Genomic DNA, 21,465 nt, shown 5'->3' on the forward strand with positions numbered 1-21,465 from the left:
TATTTAACCATTTATTCTATATAAAATTATTAATTTAAAATTTAATAACATAAAAAGGTCAGAATCTCAGAAAAAAAAACAGCAGCAAAGAAATACTAGTGTTGGCGTGAAAAAGGCAAAAGGGGTGTGATATGGTAAGGGACATTGAAGTTTGAGAGTAGGGGGAAGAAGCTAACAAAGGCTTTAACACGTGATAAAGAGAACAGCAGATGCACTTTGCATGCGTACTCTCTCTCTATATATATAAAAGGGAAGATTCATTCATCATCTTCATCATTATATCTCTTAAGAGTTTTCACTTGTTTGTTTTGAACTTTGAACTCTTCCCTTTTTAATCTCCTCCACTTTCTATCTCAACTCACGTTCCCTCTCTCTCTCTCTCTCTCTCTCTCTCTCTCTCTCTCTCTTGTTTCTCTCTTTTTAGTCTTTGTCCCCATCATTATTAAAGCCCACTACACTTCTCTATTCTGCTGCTTCAATATTCTTGGAATCAAGCTACACACATCTTTTCAAAGACTTGCTCTTTCATGGTTCCATTCATTGGTGATTGATTCTTCTTACTTCTTTAAACACTTCATTTCTTTTGTTTCAGTTTAATTTACTGCTGGCTAGTGAGTAGAGAGTACTATTACTTTGTTTGGTTTTTTTGAGTGTTTCAAGGCGTTTTTATTCTCTTCTTGAGCAGTCATATATGGTTTTCACATTTACTTATGCTTTGTACATTATCGTATAAGTCTTTCTTTGTCTCATTTGTGTTGGATGTATTCATCCCTTCTCTCGTTTTTCTGGTACAAAGTTTTGGCTTTGCTTTAGGGACAACTGCTTCTTTCTTCTCTGCATTCCACAAATTAAATTGGTAAATTAAATAAAACAGCTCTATACACACATTTGTGCACATGTTTATACTACATAGTAGCTAGTATTTAATGAATCTATGTTTTCTTTCTTTTTTCCTGATTCATGGATATATATTGGGTTTCCAACAGAAGCATCTTAGAGGGTTTTTGGCTTCTAAGAAAATTTTCTCTTTGTCTCTAACTGGGTGTTGTTTTCCTCACTCCTTTTCTGGTTTTTCTTTTGCTTTCTTGAAAATTACACTAGTTTTTCTGCTCCTTCTTACAACTGATGTTCATGCAGAAGGAGAAACAATGTTAGAAAAAGGGTCTAACATTGTTTTGTGTTTTATATTAAGGTGGTTTTATTTCTTTTTCATTTTTTTTGGTTATCTTTTGCAGTTTATCATCATTTCACTATTTTCACTTGATGGTCTGCAGTGACAAGACCTGTGACAATTTAATTACAAATTCCATTTTTTGATCCAAAAGCTGCAAACTTTTTTAATGTCTAGTTGCTGTTGTGTGTGTTTTTGGTTTTATTTGTTGAAAGAAAATGTGAAATGTTTGGATTTATACCTGCAAAGGAAATGGAGGTGTCTGTAATAAGCAGAATCAAGAAATTGCCATTCTTTGTTGATGACTATTCTTTTTGCTTTTGAGTGTGAAAGTTCAAAGGCATTTTCATCACTTTTCCATATATGAATATACTTCCTGCCAAATATCATCATGTTGCTGACATGTGTACCCTTTCTGTTTTTGGTTCTTTCAGTACAATAATCTTGAATTCTTGAGTGTAAAGAACTCTATTGGACTGTGCCATCTAGTGAAGGACATTTACTTTTGAACAGTTTTCTTGTGCTTATCACATTAGCAGTGAAAACATGCCTGTAAGGCAGATGAAAGAAGGTTCAGAACAACACATTGTGATCAAACCCCAGTTGCAAACCACCATAAACCCACTTCAGAAAAACCCCAAGACTGCTCAAAATGGGAAAGGGCCACCAAACACAGAACCCCAAAACAACAAAATCCATAACACAACATCATCACCCCCTTCAAGAAACAGAGGAAGAAGAAGGGGAAGAGGAGGGAGAAAGTCAGATCAAGGTGAAGCCTTTATGAGGCCAAGTTCAAGGCCTTGCACAGCAGCAAGCAAGCCAGTTATAGTAGCAGCAGAAAATGTGTTAAATGTGTCAGTCAGCAGCAGCTCATGTCAATTAGTGGCTGCTGGTTCAGGGTTTCCTTCTTCAAGCAAGTCTTTGTGTTTTGCCCCAAGACCAGGTTATGGCCAACTGGGGACAAAATGCATTGTGAAAGCAAACCATTTTTTGGCTGAATTACCAGACAAGGACTTAAACCAGTATGATGTAAGCTGCTATTTATTTTTGATGGTTTTGAAACTGGTTTCTTTGAGCATCTTGCAGCATTTTAGTAAATCTTGTGTATTGCTTTTGGGGCCCTTAAACTGACATCCCTTTGAAGTTTATGTTTATGGAGTTCTCTTTTTCTTTTTACCCTTCTTACACATGCTTTTACTTTGCTTCTACCCTTTGTTGAGTGGTAAGATGTACCATCTTTTTTGTTTTTAGTAGCATTAATGACTCTCTGAATTTTGGTCAGACTGTTTGTGATAATTCTCTTTGTATTTTTTTTTTGTATGTATATGCTCCCTTTAAACTACCTTTTTTGCTGCTGGTTTGCAGGTTACTGTAACCCCTGAAGTGTCATCAAGAAGTGTAAACAGAGCAATCTTAGCAGAACTGGTGAAACTGTACAAAGAATCAGACCTAGGGATGAGATTACCAGCTTATGATGGCAGGAAATCTCTCTACACTGCTGGTGAACTTCCTTTTAAGTGGAAGGAGTTCACCATTAAGCTTATTGATGAAGATGATGTGATCAATGGTCCAAAGTAAGACTCTTTATTGCTTTGTCCTCATTCATTTTAGAGGGTTCATTAAAAATTAACCACTATCTAGCTCTAAATCTATTAAAAAAAATAAGACATCATAATCCCATTTACTTTTTTTACCTGGTTCAGTCTAAACTAGCAGATCCTACCAAATTAATTAAAAACATGTTTTGTTTTCTTTTTTCACTCATCAATCAACTATGTCTCAATTCCAAACAAGTTGAGGTCGGCAATATGGATTATATGAATCGGTTCAGCTCTATTTAGGCCTATTTCATTCCAATACTAATTAACTTTTTATTTTTATTTTGTGAATTATAAAATTTTCAGGAGAGAAAAAGAATATAAAGTGGTGATTAAGTTTGTCGCAAGAGCAAATTTACATCATTTGAGCCAATTTCTAGCTGGTAAGCGTGCTGATGGTCCACAAGAAGCTCTTCAAATTCTGGACATTGTTTTGAGAGAGCTTTCAATCAAGAGGTAGACACTCTAATTTGAGGCATTGTAATGGAGCTTTGAGCAAAAGCTCTTCAGTTTTTGGACATTCGTGTATGATTTTTGTTGAGTTGATTTTATCTCTGATAACAAACATCTCTTAGTAGGTATTGTCCTGTTGGAAGATCTTTCTTTTCCCCTGATATCCGGAAACCTCAGCCTCTTGGCGATGGTTTAGAAGCATGGTGTGGATTCTACCAGAGTATCAGACCTACCCAAATGGGCTTGTCCCTTAATATTGGTAATTTATTGTTAACAAATATTCAGATTAAATATGATCAAATCTATTTTCTGGCAAGTAAAGAATTATGATACGGTGTGATTATTGTTAATGTAGTTAGTTATTCCTAACTGTGTTTGATGTTCGGACCCCAAACAACAGATATGGCTTCAGCTGCATTTATTGAAGCACTACCAGTGATAGAGTTTGTAGCCCAGCTTCTTGGAAAAGATGTGTCGTCAAGACCCTTATCTGACTCTGATCGTGTAAAGGTAGCAACACCTACAATATGGACTTGAATGATTCCCTTGTCATGTTAATGCTATTAAGTTTTCTGCATTGCTTTTACATGGAATGTTTGGTCACTTTTAATTAACTGTTAATTTTGCCTGCAAATGCCATCTAGATTAAGAAGGCTCTTAGAGGAGTGAAAGTAGAAGTGACACATAGGGGCAATGTCCGGAGAAAGTATCGAGTTTCAGGACTAACATCCCAGCCCACAAGAGAACTAGTGTAAGCTTTTGCCTTTGCCTTTGTATTTGTCATTCTAACATTATCATATATTCATTCTAAGAGTGATAAAACTTAGGTTGACCTAATGCTCATTGTTGTTTTGCTCAGTTTTCCTGTTGATGATAATTCAACGATGAAGTCAGTAGTGGAATACTTCCAAGAAATGTATGGCTTTACTATCAAGTACACACATCTTCCATGCCTTCAAGTAGGGAACCAAAAGAAAGCCAACTATTTACCTATGGAGGTGAGAATATTACTTGATGTTTTGTATAGCTTCATGTCTCTTTTCAGAAGTGTGAGCTATTCTCTGTTGCCGTGTTTCTAGGCATGTAAAATTGTTGAGGGACAACGATACACTAAAAGGTTGAGTGAAAAGCAAATTACTGCTCTGTTGAAGGTCACGTGCCAAAGACCAAGAGATCGTGAAAACTCAATTTTGCAGGTATGTTGTAATATTTTTACCTTTCATGCTTCCTTTCTGTTGTGCTGGAAATTTTAATGTGTGCAACACCTACATGGAATTGAATGATTCCCTTGTCATGTTGTACTTGATTGTCTTTTGAAATATAGACTGTTCAACACAATGATTATAATGAAGACCCATATGCAAAGGAGTTTGGGATCAAAATCAGTGAAAAGCAAGCATCGGTGGAAGCTCGCGTACTGCCTGCTCCATGGGTAAATCACTCTACATGAGCTTCCATTATTCATTCTTAATCAACCTGAATTCTTTTTCCTTTGACATCTATTTCTCTCATTTCTCCAACAGCTAAAATATCACGAGACTGGGAAGGAGAAAGATTGTCTGCCTCAAGTTGGGCAGTGGAATATGATGAATAAGGTCCTTTTTCCGCTTGTTTCATAGTTCAGCTGCTACTTGATTTCTTTCTTTTAGTTGTTACAACTAGCAAATCATCAGTTTACTTACTACTATGCTGCACCATTCATGCATTAACGTCATGCTTTTTTTTGTCTTGTCTTGCATGGTGAAAAAAAATAGACCCAATATCTCACTCTTTGTTCATTACTTTATACTTATTTATTGTCTCGCTTATTCTTCCTATCTGGTACCGATGTGCTCCTCTGTGGTTTTTCAGTTACTATGTATTATCTCTTTGTGCTTTCCGTTTTGCTAAAAGCCGTGCTTGATCTGTGCACAGAAAATGATCAATGGAATGACTGTTAGCCGTTGGGCTTGCATCAATTTTTCACGAAGTGTCCAAGAGAGTGTTGCTCGTGGCTTTTGTAATGAACTGGCTCAGATGTGTCAAGTATCTGGAATGGTAGTTGTTTCTCAAGCTCCTTCTCTTTGTTCATTGCCCATTTCTCTTTCACTCCATGTTTGATTATAGACACGAAGGGAATTGACCTTAGCTTATGCTGACAGGAGTTCAATCCGGAACCAGTAATTCCAATATACATGGCCAGGCCAGATCAAGTGGAGAAAGCCTTGAAGCATGTTTATCATGCATGTGTAAACAAGCTTAAAGGCAAAGAACTTGAGCTTCTATTGGCCATTCTTCCAGATAACAACGGATCCCTGTACGGTATGGCAAAATAAATTTCATTTTATTGAATTGAGATGAGTTTGAAGATTGCATTGTTACAGAATTTCTTACATCCTTCTCTTGTAGGTGACATAAAGCGGATATGTGAGACCGATCTTGGTTTAATATCCCAATGCTGTCTGACAAAGCATGTGTTCAAGATCAGCAAACAATATTTGGCAAATGTCTCCTTGAAGATTAATGTCAAGGTGCATCCACTTGCTATTCTAGTTGAAAACACATAAAATATAATCTGCGATATTGAGATAGTCACAAAACGTCCATATCTCTTACGAATACTTTCTGTTGTGGGAGCAGATGGGTGGTCGAAATACTGTCCTGTTGGATGCTATTAGCTGTAGAATACCATTAGTAAGTGATATTCCTACCATCATATTTGGAGCAGATGTGACTCACCCAGAAAATGGAGAAGACTCTAGCCCTTCAATTGCTGCAGTAAGTTCCTCACTTGAGACCATGCTCCTTAATCTCCTTTTTCGCGATACTTGGGTGTAAAAGGAAGCTTAATTTCCTATTCTTGCTGCAGGTAGTAGCTTCTCAGGATTGGCCTGAGGTGACAAAATATGCTGGCCTTGTTTGCGCTCAAGCTCATAGACAGGAACTCATACAAGATTTGTACAAGACATGGCATGATCCTGCACGTGGAACAGTTAGCGGTGGCATGATAAGGTATGCCTTCTATCTCTTAGTCTTACTTCTAATGTATTTGTTTTCTTCCCTTATGGTGAAATGATTTTGCAGGGATCTCCTAATATCCTTCAGAAAGGCCACTGGCCAAAAGCCACAAAGAATAATCTTTTATCGGCAAGTCCCTCACTCTAAATATTAAATATACTGGAAGTTTCACATGCTATATCTGCTTTAGCCGCCTTTCACTAGCTACGGCTTGTTTTCATAAATATTTAAGTAGTCACTTGTATCAATAAGCCCTCCTATTCCTGGTAACTTCATGATTTCAATCCTGGTAGATGAGCCTACAATGACTAGCGTAAACATTTCGTTTGTCAGACACATCTATTAACACTAAGATGTTCTCTCTGGTTTTGGTTCTCACTTGACGAGATTTTCTGGATTTGTTAGCAATTCCGAGACATGTATTGAAATGGATGACTTTTTTCATTGATTCTTTTGATTTGCTTAACTTTCCCTATCTTATTAGAGTATCTTGTGTACAGGGATGGAGTAAGTGAAGGGCAATTTTATCAAGTACTTCTTTTTGAGTTAGATGCAATTAGGAAGGTTGGTGCTAATCCTGTCAACGCCTATTCCCATATATGATTTTAGCCTAACTAGAAGGTTATTTTGTGCAGGCTTGTGCATCTTTAGAGCCAAATTACCAACCACCAGTAACTTTTATCGTGGTACAGAAAAGGCATCACACCCGTCTATTTGCTAACAATCACAAGGACAGGAGTAGCACGGATAGGAGTGGAAACATATTGCCTGGTAAACTATCCATAGTCTTAGACACACACTACGAATATTGTGAAGTATTATGAATGCTGAGTACCATCTCTTGCTTCATCAGGTACTGTGGTTGATACAAAAATCTGTCATCCAACAGAGTTTGACTTTTATCTTTGTAGCCATGCCGGCATTCAGGTATAACAGTAACTACCTTTTCCCTCATCTATAAGATAAATGACGAGGTTTTCAGATCGAATTTGACAAGAGGGGAAACTGATCCCAAAAGGAACAATTTATGAAGGAATCCTTTATCTGCAAATGCTAAAAACTGGAAATGCACATCCTTCTCTTATTAAGCTTATTTATCTGATGCTACAGATTTTAACTATATTTTCTAACTTCCTCACAAACACCTTAAATTTGTTGTTTCCTTCCCTTACAATATTAGCCATTACATCTGTTATTGATGAACTACATCATGTTGGCAGGGTACAAGTCGACCGGCTCATTACCATGTTCTGTGGGATGAGAACAATTTCACAGCAGATGGAATCCAATCCTTGACCAACAATCTCTGCTATACATATGCAAGGTGCACGCGTTCTGTCTCTGTGGGTAAGTGAAAACTGTAAAGTAAAGTTCCATTTTAATGTTTCCAAGTTTTTTAACTGTGTTTTTGCAGTTCCTCCAGCTTATTATGCACATTTAGCTGCATTTCGAGCTAGATTCTACATGGAACCAGAGATGGCAGAAAATGGTGGCAGTCCTCATAAAGGCGGCAAGGCTATAAGAGAAGGTGGAGAGAGTGGTGTTCGGCCATTGCCTGCGCTAAAAGAAAACGTGAAGAGAGTAATGTTTTATTGTTAGGAAGAGAAACATGGAGGGGGAGTAGCAAATAGGTAATGGGAGTAGTAGTAGGTGTTCACAGACCACATGCATCTATCTTTCTTTGTATATGTATGTTGATGTTGATGCTAATTTTCGTTGTCAGTTTTAATGATGTATAGCGGCTCTATTTTCATCAGCAGTAGCAGAAGATTAATCCAATGTGTCTTATCAATCCAAACTTACGGTTTCTTATGAGATATTCATTCAAATGTAAAAGGAAAAGCATTTCTAGAATGAAATAAATATTTGCCCCTCAAAATTCCTCAGCTCATCTCATTATAACTTTGGGGTTTTGCCGTCTCTGAATAAATAAACTTTGGTTCCTAGTTTCTAAAGGTTTAGGAACAAGTCCTCTTATTTCGTAGAAACAGAAATCCTATTTATCTATTTTCTTCTATTTATGTGCTATTTAAAAAAAAGGTGTTCTTCTTTCCAGCTTTTTTGGATGGTTGTTACTAGTTGTATCGTGTATTGTTATTTTAAAATATTGTTTTTTTATTATTTCATTAAAATTGGTTGTATTATATTATTAAATTCATTGTTTCGGAACAAAAAAAAAAGTTCCATTTTTTTAAATAACCGAATTGGTGTGGTGGGATTGTTTCTTATTTTTCTTTCCAATTATGCCTTAACTTATTACTCTGTAATTCTAATTTGCCGTTTACCTTTTTTTTTTTATATAAAAAATTTAACTCCAAATCTCCACCTATAACCTACTTTGTCTTTGTCCCTTTTTTTTCCGGAACTTCTGCCGCTTCCAATTCCAACCTAAAATTGCTAATTTTGTTAGAATTTGCATGAATTTAATTGTTTAATCTATTTTTAAAACATATTTGGTGATAAATTAGTAGAAATGCGTTTTCTTAAATTATTTTTATGCGTAATTATTGATAAGTTTAATATTTAAATAATTGAGGGTATTTTAGTAAACTTATCAGTTACAGTACAATACGATACAGTCAAACCAAACAACAAAGTGTTATTTAACAACTGCAAACAATACAATCTATCCAAACAATGTATTTATAAAACGATACAATACAATACAATACAACACAATACATTATAAAACGATGGATAACAACCATCCAAACAAGCTGTTAACAAATTCCAACAGTCACTTAACTAAAAAATCCAAACAAGACGTCCTTTCACTCTTCTTCCTCCCATGTCTTCATTCACTACCGTCACCAACATAATGAACTTATTTATATCTTTTCTCATTACTACTACTCCCTCCGTTTCAATTTATGTGAACGTGTTTGACTGGGCACATAGTTTAAGAAAAAATGAATACTTTTGAAATTTGTGGTCTTAAACAAGTCAAAAAGGAGCCATAGTATTTGTGTGGTTATAAAAGGTTCTCATTAAGGATAGAATTGTAAGTTTAAGCAAAACTGTTTTCAAATTTAGAAAAATGGTCATTCTTTTTGGAACAGACCAAAAAGAAAATAGGTTCACATAAACTGGAACGGAGGGAGTACTATTTTTTTATTTCTTTTTCAGCCCAGTGCACTAAGCTCCCATTATGCGCGGGGTCCGAGGAAGGGCCGTACCACAAGGGTCTATTGTACGCAACCTTACCCTGCATTCTGCAAGAGACTGTTTTCACTGTCGCGGCCCCATTTTTTCCTCGAAAAGCGGGCTTCGACACGTGACAACTCCTTTTAGAATGGGAGATAGAGTGCTAAAGGAGAAGAGTCGCCACCTAACGATTTTTAAAGGTGCGTTAGGGCACCTATTATGCAGATTACTCTGTTTGACTAGTCAACGCCACCAAAGATCGGGTAAGGGCTCAAGTTACCTCAAAGAGAAGGTGTTAGGCACTCCTCGAGATCCACAACTATGGGTTCCGGCCGAACATAAGATTATGTGGATTACGATTAAGCTAGGTGATCAAGTAAACAAAGAGAATTCAGAAGTTAAAGAACTTTATTTCAACATGATTAATATAGGCCTTAGTTTGAATATAGGGATACAACTATTTAGATCTAATAACAACATATAAAGAAGAGAGGGGGTCCTAAGTTTTTTAGCCTAAAGGATCACCCCGTGCAACATAAATAATACTTCGTAACTCCCTCAAGATGGCGTGTTACTCATATTATTTAGCGGGCACAGATTATCATCTCCTGCTACCCGATTACTATGTTAAAATTGTTACATAAAGCGCACTAATTCAATTATAAGTCGTACCTTATGCGTGCACTACCCGTCCCATACCTATGGTCCAGGAGGTATTGGACCTCTATTTTGGGTGGTTCTAGACCTCACTTAGGCTGCTCAGAAATGTTAAAACTAAGCGACATACAAAAAGCACATTGGACCTCACATATAAGCAATTAAGGGCTCAAGTTAGCCTCCACACTTAAACAACAAATGCACGCGAAATAGGTTTTTCATGTTAGACAGTTCAGAATTAAGGAACTTAAATCTCTATAGACATGACTTATATGTGATAAGGCATCAAGGCACGCAAGCAGTTTCAGGAACCAACGTTGTTCATAGACAGAATTATAAAGGGTGTTGCACACTGATTATTGAAATGGCAGATTCCTAGTCATTAGTCCTGTAGATATTGCGCCTAGGTGATTATGTAACAAAGATAGTGAAATCTATCGAGAGAAACCCAGAATTACTCATGCCCTTGATAATGGCCTAAGTGAGCGACGAACAATGTTGAGAAGGGGAGTCATTAACAGTTATTAAGGCGAACAGTGATATCCTATAGACAGGATTCTAACGATTAGCACTTGGGAACCTGATTTTTATTATTATACTTTAACCTTATAGGCAGGTTTTCTAGGTAAACAATGTGATGCAATAACAAATGAAATGATTAGAGTCCTATATGCATGATCTCTAGTGGATATGCTGCAGCAATGCAAATTAAAGGAAAGTTCAATGGTATTTATTTCCTATGGGCAGGTTTTCTAACATGTAGCAACAAGGATAATTGAAGCATTTGAGTTCATGCTTTGCTAGTAGACAAGTAGTGCAAGTGTATGCTTCTCCTAATGGCATGATTTCTATAGTGTGCATAGAGAGTGAACGACATATATATCAAACATATAATTCAGTCCTATAGGTATGTTATCTATCCATCACATATTAATATTAAAATCTACCCCATTTCCTTTTACTAATAACCCCAATTGTTTATACAAAAATTATTACATGCCCAATAATGAGTAAAGTAACAATATTATATAACAGTGAACAGGCCCACAGTGGGCCCAAAAAAAAATAACTAAATACCCAGCCTTACTGGGCCTTCAACAAAGAGCCACATTCAATACACGATCATGGGTCCATAGAAGAGCCCATACCAATTCAATGAGCCACGACACCAAGTGTTGCACCACTTGGAACAACCAATATAGATATACAGTACATGACAAAGAAGTAGAGTATTAGGGACAATTTTGGAGGTTGAGAGAATGACTAGGACCAAGCCCTAGTGTGTCAGAGTTCACAAGGGCCTCAATTGGGCCCCGAGCAGTGCTCACACTAGGGAGGCCAACAATGGAACCTAGATAGCCTTGGTTTCAGCCGGCTAAGAATGGGAATTCAGAATATCAGAGTAGCAAGTAAGGAGAGTGGACATAAATCAAGTAATATACCAAATTGAGCATACAGTGCAACCGGTCAAGCAGGTCGGTAGGTTCAGCAAGGTTTACATAGCAAAGTACCACATAGACAACCTCATAGGACTTAGGAGAAGAAAACAGGTTTGCAGACATACATAGGTTATCATGTATAGATGCATGAAGTTGAACTAGTTGAAACCTAAAGATCCAAATTAAGTTAAGTCTAACCTAATGCCATATTAATCAATATTTAGACATGATGGGTGGACACACATTGTGATAATCACAGAAAGGATAGCGTAGCAAATGAACCAAGGCATACTGGAAAACATATTAACATAGGAGCAAAGTCATAGTTAATAGAAAAATAGAGTATTTATCTCTTAAAAATCAGGACAACATAAAACATGTTTAAAGCAGACTTTAAAGCAGCATTTCATAGAGTTGGGACTAATACACAAAGGGCAATCCAGTATACATAAGACTTAGCACTAAAAGATTCATTCAAGTGGGGATGGTTCCCATAGAGTTATGGTAGAACCCAAAACAAAGTATGAAGAAATTTTGTAACTAACAACATACAATCACAGTAGTCAGGCTCATATCAAAATAGACTTTCATTGAAGTTCAAAACTAAACATGCTAAGATGCCGAATGATATAGAACCCATTTCAGAAGACAAGAAATCACAGAATGCAAATCATAGTGAAGAAATGTATTAGCATAACACAAAAATAAACTATCCCATGCATTTACTTATCACAGAATGACATCAGAGTATTGAACGTTATCATGCTCATGTAATTCAAATACATATGCAGAAAGAAAGAAAAGAAATTAAACATTGCAAAGGTTTAAAACACTAACCAGTAGCATAATCAAAAGAGTAAAGAGCGTAATAGAAAAAACCCTAAGTCCCCGATGCTTCAGAGTTCACAAGAGCCTCGAGAATGGGCTCCGAGCAGTGCTTGCACCGGAGGAGGTTGTTTAATGGCCTTGGCTTTCAGCTGGCCCCGAATTCAATGATCTTAGAGAGTGTTCGAGTGTAACAGTGAGTGAAAGAGTGGAGTAGTGAGAATAGTAGCAGGGATTAGGAGATTCAAAAAGTCTGTTCAAGGGGTTTTAGGGGAGGGGTTTATATAGTAGCAGATTTAGCACATAAAATAGGGAAACACGATAAATTAAACACATAATAAGAAAAATATGGCATGCCAAAATCAATTAGAATCAGTCTTAGGGAAAATAGCACATAGAATAAGGAAGTACAGTAGATTAAACAGAGAATAAGGAAAATATAGCATGCGAGAATCAATTAGAGTCCGTTTTAAGGTAAATAACACATAAAATAAGGAGGTACAATATATTAAACAAAAATTAAGGAAAATATCAGTCAAACACAAGAAAGGGAAGAATATCAATCGAAAATCAGTAAAGAAAAAGGAAAAGTCTCAAACCCTAGTTGGGACTGATGACTTGAATCGAACCAATAATGCAAGAATCGTTCAATATAACATGTATATAGACGAAAGATCATCCAGATCTTCACAGAATCAATGTAAATCGGTCCGTTCTTGAGAAGTAGTTCTTGCCAAAAATTGGACAAGAACTAAGTAACACCATAAACATGCGTATAATGATATAGTATCACAAAATAGGTAAGTAGATCATGGATTGATTCCATGTTTGAGTCGGAATCGAAGAAGGTTAGGGTTACAACGGCCAGGGTTTAACAGAGAAGAAGAGAGATGAGAGAGGGTGTGAAGGCGGCTTGGCAGGGGGGAAATGGGTTAGGGTTTTGGGTAGTTTTAGGTAATTAAAAGGGTTTGGATTATTATGGGTCGTTGATCACTCGAGATCAACGACCAGGATAGTAAGGGGAATGGGGCGGGTTATTTGGAGCGGGTACCGGCCAAGTATTTTAAAAGGATAGTTTGGTTTTGGGCTTGGGTAAGTTGGGCTAAGGTTTGGGTTAATTTGGGTCCGAAAATAGGTAAAAATTAGGCTATAATTTAAATACCCCAAAATTTATCAAAAATAATTTATACAAATGCTTAATAAATAAAATAAAATATTATTTATATACTGAAATACTTAAAATAATAAATTTGTATTATAAAAATATAAATATTCTATTTTGACATAAATAATATAAAATAAAGAGCCATTATGTATGAATATAGGCTATTATTGCAAAATTGGATAAATAGCTTAAAAATGCTACTGTAATTATATGGAATGAAATAAAATGTTTGAAACATATATTATAGGTGAAAAATAGTTATTTTAGGTAACTAAGTCATCAAAAAATAATTTAAAAGGATAATTACTAGATATTTCTATATAATTTAAATACAACAAAAATTAATTTAAAGCTCTAAAAATTATGAAAAATTATAAAAAATGCTTGTATAGGTTTGTATACTAAATAATGATGCAAATATACTATTTTAAAAGTGTATATATATATATATATATATATATATATATATATATATATATATATATATTGGAAAATATGAGGGCAAAATTAGGTATCAACATCCACGGCTCGAACTCGTGACCTGGTTACATGGCAACAACTTTATCAGTTACACCAATGTTCCCCTTCACTACTACTATTTATTTCTTCTCCTAAAATTCCTCTTCCTCTTAATTTCTTACCAAATATCCTTCTTCTTTCCTACTTTCTTTATTGCAGATGAATTATGAGTTGTTCTTTTTTTATTATGAGTTGTTCTTTTTTTTTTTTTAAAATAATAATATTTTTTTAGACCTTTTCCGTTGAAAAGGTTGAAATTTGTAATGTTTTCTTTTTGATAATAGAAATTTGTAATGTTAATCGTTACTATTCATCTTTGCTTTTTTATTTCTTCTACTTTTCTTAATCTTAGTTGAAAATAATTGAGATTTTGAAGCCTTCTACTGCTTTAATTGCAGAAAATTAGAATATAATTGTGCTTAATGTATGATAAGATCCTGATGTTTTCTTTCTCCTTTTTTTTTATTTCATTGATTTTGTTTTTGTATTTTTTGCATGTTGATTAATATTGTGTGTAGTTGATGCATTTGGATTATTTTGTTTCAAGGATATTGTTAAACCATTTTCTAAATTGTATTTTCTGGAGCAATTGCACTTGCAATTCAGAGGATGTTTAAGTATCGTGAGGAGTGGTAATTGATGCTGCCTGTAATGTTTTCTTTCTATTTTTTAATTCATTGATTTTAGTTATGTATTTTTTGCAAGTTGATTAATATTGTGTTTAGTTGCTGCATTTAGATTATTTTATAATTTCTAAGAATATTGTTAAATCGTTGTCTAATGTACATTTTCGGGAACAATTGCGATTTAAAGGAGCTTAAGTCTATCATGAGAATGGTAATTAATGTATCATTATCGTTTGCCTGAAATTTTGGTTGACCAAAATAGAGTCTTCGCCTACAAATTTAGTTTTGTGTGAAAAAGAAATGAAAGTCAATTAATTTTATGTTTTTATGATTTTGTTTTTATTATTTCTCTTATTTACACTTAAACTATATATAAGGATTTAAGTACAAAAAACTTTCTTCAACTATCTCCTCCTTTTTCCCCTTTCCCCCCCTTTTTCCTTCTCTTTCTCCTTTGATTTTCAAATAGTGGGTGATGTATCTGTCTCTATAAAATAAAGTTTTAAGCAAGGCGTAGTTGGGTAATTTTCGTTTGAACAATTTCATTGCTATCTGGTCAATTTGGTTGTGCCTTTGTGGAGAAATATTTCTCTCTTTAGTACATGATGAATTTGAAGTACATTTTTATCATGCATATTTTGACCTCTTATACCTATTCATAGTCGTAATTGATAGGGTAATTTTATAAAAAAAATACTATTTGTATAATATATTGTGCCAGAATTTTTAACTTTTGGATTCTGATTCACAATATTTTTTACTTATTGGATTCTGCAATTTTAAAAAAGGAGGTAATTATTGGCGAAAATTGATGGGAGCAAAGATGACTATAATGAAATAATGAAAAGAGTATAAAATAGAAAGTGAAAACTATTTGAAGAAAGAAATGTATATTTTCAGATTTTACGAAAAATTAGCAGGAGGAAAAAGAAGAATATATTTGATTATTTTGGAAGGAATAACAAATTTTAAATATCTGGAGTACAATAACAAGGGGTCCAATAAGGACGAGAGAATCAAAGAGAAGGCCGTGTAGGGGGGGGGGGGGGGAGGATAGAAAATAAAGAAGTAAAAATTGGAAATAAAACTCTCACTCTATAATAGAGGAATACAATATAAATCACATCTTATATACATATATTTATAAGAAACTGACCTTCTATAAAAGGAATACAATCAAATAAACACTAAATGCACACCAAAATATCATTACTCAAATATTTATAGAAATATAGAAGACGAAAGTACTCCCTTCAGTCCACTTTAAGTGATTTGTTTTTGTTATTTTTACACATATTAAGAAATTTACCATTTAATATTAATTAATAATATAATTGACTATATTAACCTTAATTTGTTCATTGAAAATACAACAAATACTCATATGCTTTTTACTCCAAGGTCAGCTTTGGAAAAAAGAAGTTAATTCTTTCTTGATATTTGAAAATATCAAAATTATGGACCACAAAAAAGACCAAAAAATAAGTTAAAGCGGAACATATGGAATACTCTTTAAGAAGTATAACCAAATATTCTTTCATTTCAATCAAATAATTAATTTCTTTTCATGATGTAGAAAAAATATTTTCTTTTGTTTCAGCAAAAAAAGTACTTTCTTTTTCATGATGTAGAAAAAAGTATTTTCTTTTTCACAAAATGAGTACTTTCTTTTTCTATTGTAGAAAAAGTATTTTCTTTTAATGTCGTAGATAAAGTATTTTCTTTTTCATTTCAACAAAATAAAACTTTTCTTTTTATGATGTAAAAAATGTATTTTCTTTCATTTCAATGAAATAAGTACTTTCTTTGCATGATGTAGAAAAAATATTTTTTTTTCACAAAATAAGTACTTTCTTTTTCAGTTGTAGAAAAACTATATATATTTTTTATTTCAGCAAAAAGAATAATTTCTTTCATTTCAATAAAATGAGTACTTTCTTTTATTTTATTGTGATACCTAAAAAATAGCTCAGTACCCGTCTTTTATTTTATTAATATAAATTTATTTGTTTTTTTTGTTATGATAATGTTGTGTTTCTTCTTTATTTTCAGATTTTTTTCATATTTGAAGATTATTTTTGTCAACAACAGTAAGTTAAATAATCATTCGCATCATGAAAAGAAAGTATTCATTTTGTTGAAACGAAAAGAGATACTTTTTTCATGTCATGAAAAGAAAATACTCATTTTGTTGAAATGAAAGAAAATACTTTTTCTACATCATGAAAAAAATACTCTTAATAATATTTTTATATATTTAGGGTGGGGGGATCGGGGGTAGGGGTGAGGTTGGGTGGTGCGTGGGGTAGGGGTGATGGGGATTGGTGGAGACGGGGAAGGTTGAAAAAGAGTTTTGGAAAATATTTTTCGTTCTCTTAATACGAAAAATATTTTTCTCCAATTGGAGAAAAACAAATTCATAAAGAAAATATTTTTCAAACATTTAAACTAACCAAATATGAAAAAATTAGAAAATATTTTCAGAACATGGGTCAAGGTAGAACTCTAAGATTGAACATTTCCATGGGTTAAGGTTGGGCATCATCATGGGTTAATTTGGGATGATGAGTTTTTGATGGGTTAACTTGGGCTAGTCCAAAATAGTACATTTTCAAAATTGATCTAGCCCAAACAAATTAAAACTTGGACGAGTTGGGCGGGTCAAATGAGTGTGGGTTAGTTTTGTCACCCCTATGTAAGACGAGCAATTGAGTTTTATCGAATTTTTGTAACAAAAAAGATGTAATTCTACTTGCGTACATTATTGTTAGTATAATATTGTCACGACCCTAAATTCACTAGTCGTGATGGCATATAACCCAACCCGCTAGATAAGCCAATTAACCACTAACCAGTTCCAATAACAATTAATAAGGCGATTAAGTAAAGAAATATCTGAATCTTATACATTTTTCAAGGACAGGTAGTACAAATCATGAGCTTCTAAGAATAGAATTTATAAAGATGAAATGAAATAAATACATCTTCTATTTGAGAAGTACATAAACAGAGTTTTATAGATCTAAAGCTACCACGAACAAGAGGCAGCTACAATTGGGACGCAAGTACATATTCAATCCAGCTCCCATCGAACACAACAACATAAACAACCAACATCTGCACGCAAGGTGTAGGAGTGTAGTATGAGTACAACCGACCCCATATACTCAATAAGTAACAAACCTAACCTTAGGTTGAAAGTAGTGACGAGCTAACAAAAAGGGGTCGGGTCCAACACCAATATTCCACAATAATTCATAACAACATAGTATAAGTAACAAACGAGTATCTCAAAAATAAAAGGCTCAGTTCCAGAAAAATAGGTATTTCTTTTCAAGTATCTTAGTGAAAATCCAAATCTTTTACCGAAAAAGCCAAAATACGAGTTAGTTTGAAAACTGTGATTTTTTCCAAAATTCATTTCAATAATAAATAGTGTTCCATATTTCCTTTCAAGTAGCAAGTGTAAGATACCTCTCTATGCCCATATGTAAAAATGTATGAGAAGTTATAAATGGCGTGATACTATACAGCATGAGAAAAAATACATCTCTATACCTGTATGTCAAGTGTGCATGCCAAATGCGGTGCAAATCAGTGATACAGATCATATACATACTCTCACAGTATCAATTCACTCCGTCCTCCCAGTCACTCAGCACTCGCACTCAGTAGGTACCTGCACTCACTAGGGGTGTGCAGACTCCGGAGGGGCTCCTACAACCCAAGCAATATAATTCGCACGGACAACTCACGTGCTGCACGGATAACTCACGTGCTGCACGGATAACTCACGTGCCATAATATCAATATCTGAAATCGCACGGACAACTCACGTGCTGCACGGATAACTCACGTGCGATAGTAAGCCAATCTGACTCGCTGAGTCGTACAGCCCGATCCCATAATCATCCTCACAACCAGTCCCTCGGCCTCACTCAGTCATCAATCTCTCCATTCTCTTGGGCTCACAATGTCATGATACTAGCCCGAAAATAATGATATGATACATCAATAAATAACAACAAAGACTGAGATATGATATGCATATGAATACGTATGACTGAGTATGTAATGCAATGAAATGAAAACAGATTACTCAACAACATAAATGACCTCAGTGGGTCCCAACAGGATAAACATGTAGCCTACACATGGTTTCTAACATAATCACAACTTGATAACTCTAGTACGTAGAGATTTCATGAATTCAGACAAGTTCAAGTAACTACACATTATCACAGAAATAACAAAAATCACAATTCACACGGTGCACGCCCACACGCCCGTCACCTAGCATGTGCGTCACCTCAAAATCAAACACATAACATGTATATTCAGGGTTCATACCCCTAGCTCCAAGATTAGAAGAGTTACTTTCCTCGAACAAGACAATACCAATGTCGAGCAAGCCAAATAATGCTCCAAAGATGCCATTCCACGCGTTCCGACCTCCGAACGGCTCGAAACTAACCAAAAACAACTCAAGTACATCAAACAATGCTAAAAGAACCAATCCCGATCGAAAAAGATCAAATCTTGAATCAAACGCCCAAAAATCGGCCAAAAGCCCAACCCGGGCCCGCACCTCGAAATCCAGAAAAATTTCAAAATCCAATAACCCATTCAATTACGAGTCCAACCATACTAGTTTCACTCAAATCTGACTTTAATTCGATGTTCAAAACTCAAAAATTCACATTATGAAACTTTAGGCCAAAACTCCCAATTTCCTCTTTAAAATTCACAATCCAATTACCAAAAACGAAGGTAGATTCATGAAATATAACTAAAACCGAGTAGATAACTCTTACCCCAATCCTTATGATAAAAATTGCTCGAACAATCACTCCATTCCAAAGTCCATAGCTCAATATGTGATAAAAATGACCAACCCTCGAACTTATAACATTCTGCCCAGCGATTCCGCATTTGCGGATAGATCGTCGCATCTGCGGCCACCGCTTCTGTGGTAAAAACTCCGCTTTTGCGAAAATAGCCTTGCCCATCAACCCTCGCACATGCAGATATCAAATTTCGCTTCTGCAAAGATTTTCGCACCTGCGCATCCAATCTCGCATCTGCGCGCACGCAGTTGCGCTACAAAAATCCGCTTATGTGATCTTCCTCACCCAGCCTCTTCTCGCTTCTGCGACTCCACTAACGCTTCTGCGACCATCGCACCTATGCAATACCAGTCACAGGTGCGGAACACCAGAACCAGTAGCTTAGTATAAATCCAAAATGCAATGAAATGATCTGAACCTCGTTCGAAACTCACCCAAACCACTCGGGACCCCGTCCGAATATATCAACAAGTCCAATAACATAACACAGATGTACTCAAGACCTCAAATCACATATAACAACATCAAAATGATGAATCACACCTCAACTCGCAATTAATGAACTTCGAAACTTTAAACTTCCACAACCGATGCCGAAACCTATCAAATCACGTTCGATTGAACTCAAAATTTTACACACAAGTTACATTCGACATTATGGACATGCTCCAACTTTCGAAATCAGAATCCGACCCCGATATAAAAAATTCCACTCCCGTTCAAACTTTTCAAAATTTTCACTTTCGCCATATCACAATCCGGACACGCTCCTAAGTCCAAAATCACCCAACGAAGCTAGCGGAACCATACAAATTTCAATCCGAGGTCAAATGCTAAAAAGTCAAACTTGGTCAACGCTTTCAAATTAAAAGCTCCCTAGTTGAGAATCATTCTTCCAAACTAGTCTCGAATAACCTGAAAATCAAAACCGACGATTCACACAAATCAAAATACATCATACGAAGCTACTCACACCCGTAAACTACCGAGCGAAGTGCAAATACTCAAAATGACCGATTGGGTCATTACAAATATCAATAGGCATTAACATGATTTTTATAGGTGAGACCAATAATTCTCATGATTCTTTTTTCTTCTACCTCGATTCACTTTAACAAAAAAAACCATATCCTAAATTCATTAATACTTTTCACAAAATAATCGCGCGAAGCGCGATAAATTCACTAGTATCATTAAAAGAAATAGTCCAATCATAAATTTAAGAAAGGAGAATTTATAAGGAAGAAGCCATGTTGTTAAATCAGCAATTTAGAAAATTAATTTGAGGTATAAAATGATAATATTTGATCGAGGGCTGAAACTCTTGTTGTTGAAAGGTAATGCTGGTAGCTTTCGTATTGGGTGAAAGTTTTCAAATTGTAGGAAAATTGAGTCCACCCATAAGGGGTGCTTTAAGGCCCAATAGGGTTATTAGTTAATCATAATACTCCATATATAAGTACACTTACTGTGTACAATAAAATAACTCTTAGCAGTATTTTTCCACGCTCTCTTCTCCCTAATCAGACGAGGAGTTTAGATTGTGATATAGGGGTTGCTCCGTCACAACGTGCCAACCACCACCGACCAGTGATTCCAGATGCAGTTTGTCCGTCTTCTGCTTCCGCTTCACGAAGAACAAGTAAGTTCTCGTTTTACGATTTACATGCTAATCTAATTAGTTTATCGTGTTATCCTTCATTGGTAAAAGATCCATAGGCTAGTTTTCTGGTCCGAAAAATATATTAGAATAGTTCTATTACTATGTGTCAATATATAACTATATGTATATATATTTTTTGAATGAATAATCTGCCATGTAATTAGGAATGATAAAACAATTTGCTATATACTGTAGTATCTAGAATTATGTGTTTATTCATATCAAATTTTCTGTGCAATTGGAACTAGTTAATCAGTTTAACTTTTGAATAATTTTTTTATTAATTTAATCTGAAATGGATTTTCAGAATCTGATAAAAAAAAAAAATAGTGTTCATTAAGTTTTATGAATTTCTGTA

At 34.9% G+C, this 21,465-nt stretch overlaps 1 protein-coding gene across 4 annotated transcripts; it reads left to right on the forward strand.

Annotated features, from left to right (window-relative positions):
• Positions 1-239: 239 nt before the first annotated feature.
• Positions 240-8,020, forward strand: LOC104086888 (protein argonaute 10-like). Of its 4 annotated transcripts, none has more exons than XM_070186266.1 (22): positions 240-611; positions 1,606-2,203; positions 2,540-2,748; positions 3,079-3,228; positions 3,351-3,484; positions 3,626-3,735; positions 3,870-3,976; positions 4,085-4,223; positions 4,305-4,421; positions 4,550-4,657; positions 4,749-4,820; positions 5,140-5,262; positions 5,367-5,526; positions 5,614-5,735; positions 5,845-5,982; positions 6,074-6,216; positions 6,289-6,351; positions 6,723-6,786; positions 6,858-6,993; positions 7,076-7,149; positions 7,443-7,569; positions 7,637-8,020. In XM_070186266.1, exons 2-22 carry the CDS (start codon positions 1,718-1,720, stop codon positions 7,819-7,821), a joined length of 2,967 nt encoding a protein of 988 aa, XP_070042367.1. In that variant the 5' UTR covers positions 240-611; positions 1,606-1,717; the 3' UTR covers positions 7,822-8,020. The 4 variants fall into 4 exon arrangements, with proteins under 4 accessions (XP_070042367.1, XP_009589528.1, XP_070042368.1 ...); XM_009591233.4 differs by having other exon boundaries at positions 240-543; XM_070186267.1 differs by lacking the exon at positions 240-611 and adding an exon at positions 628-856.
• The last annotated feature ends 13,445 nt before the right edge of the window (positions 8,021-21,465 follow it).

Source organism: Nicotiana tomentosiformis, chromosome 9 (assembly GCF_000390325.3).
Source record: "Nicotiana tomentosiformis chromosome 9, ASM39032v3, whole genome shotgun sequence".
NCBI lineage: Eukaryota > Viridiplantae > Streptophyta > Magnoliopsida > Solanales > Solanaceae > Nicotiana > Nicotiana tomentosiformis.

Excerpts from the sequence above, each read along its gene's own strand:
- LOC104086888 (XM_070186266.1), top strand. The coding sequence starts at position 1,718 with ATGCCTGTAAGGCAGATGAAAGAAGGTTCAGAACAACACATTGTGATC. Across the intron at positions 5,736-5,844 it reads CCTTGAAGATTAATGTCAAG|ATGGGTGGTCGAAATACTGT; the intron begins GTGCATCCACTT and ends TTGTGGGAGCAG. Across the intron at positions 6,787-6,857 it reads AGTTAGATGCAATTAGGAAG|GCTTGTGCATCTTTAGAGCC; the intron begins GTTGGTGCTAAT and ends TATTTTGTGCAG.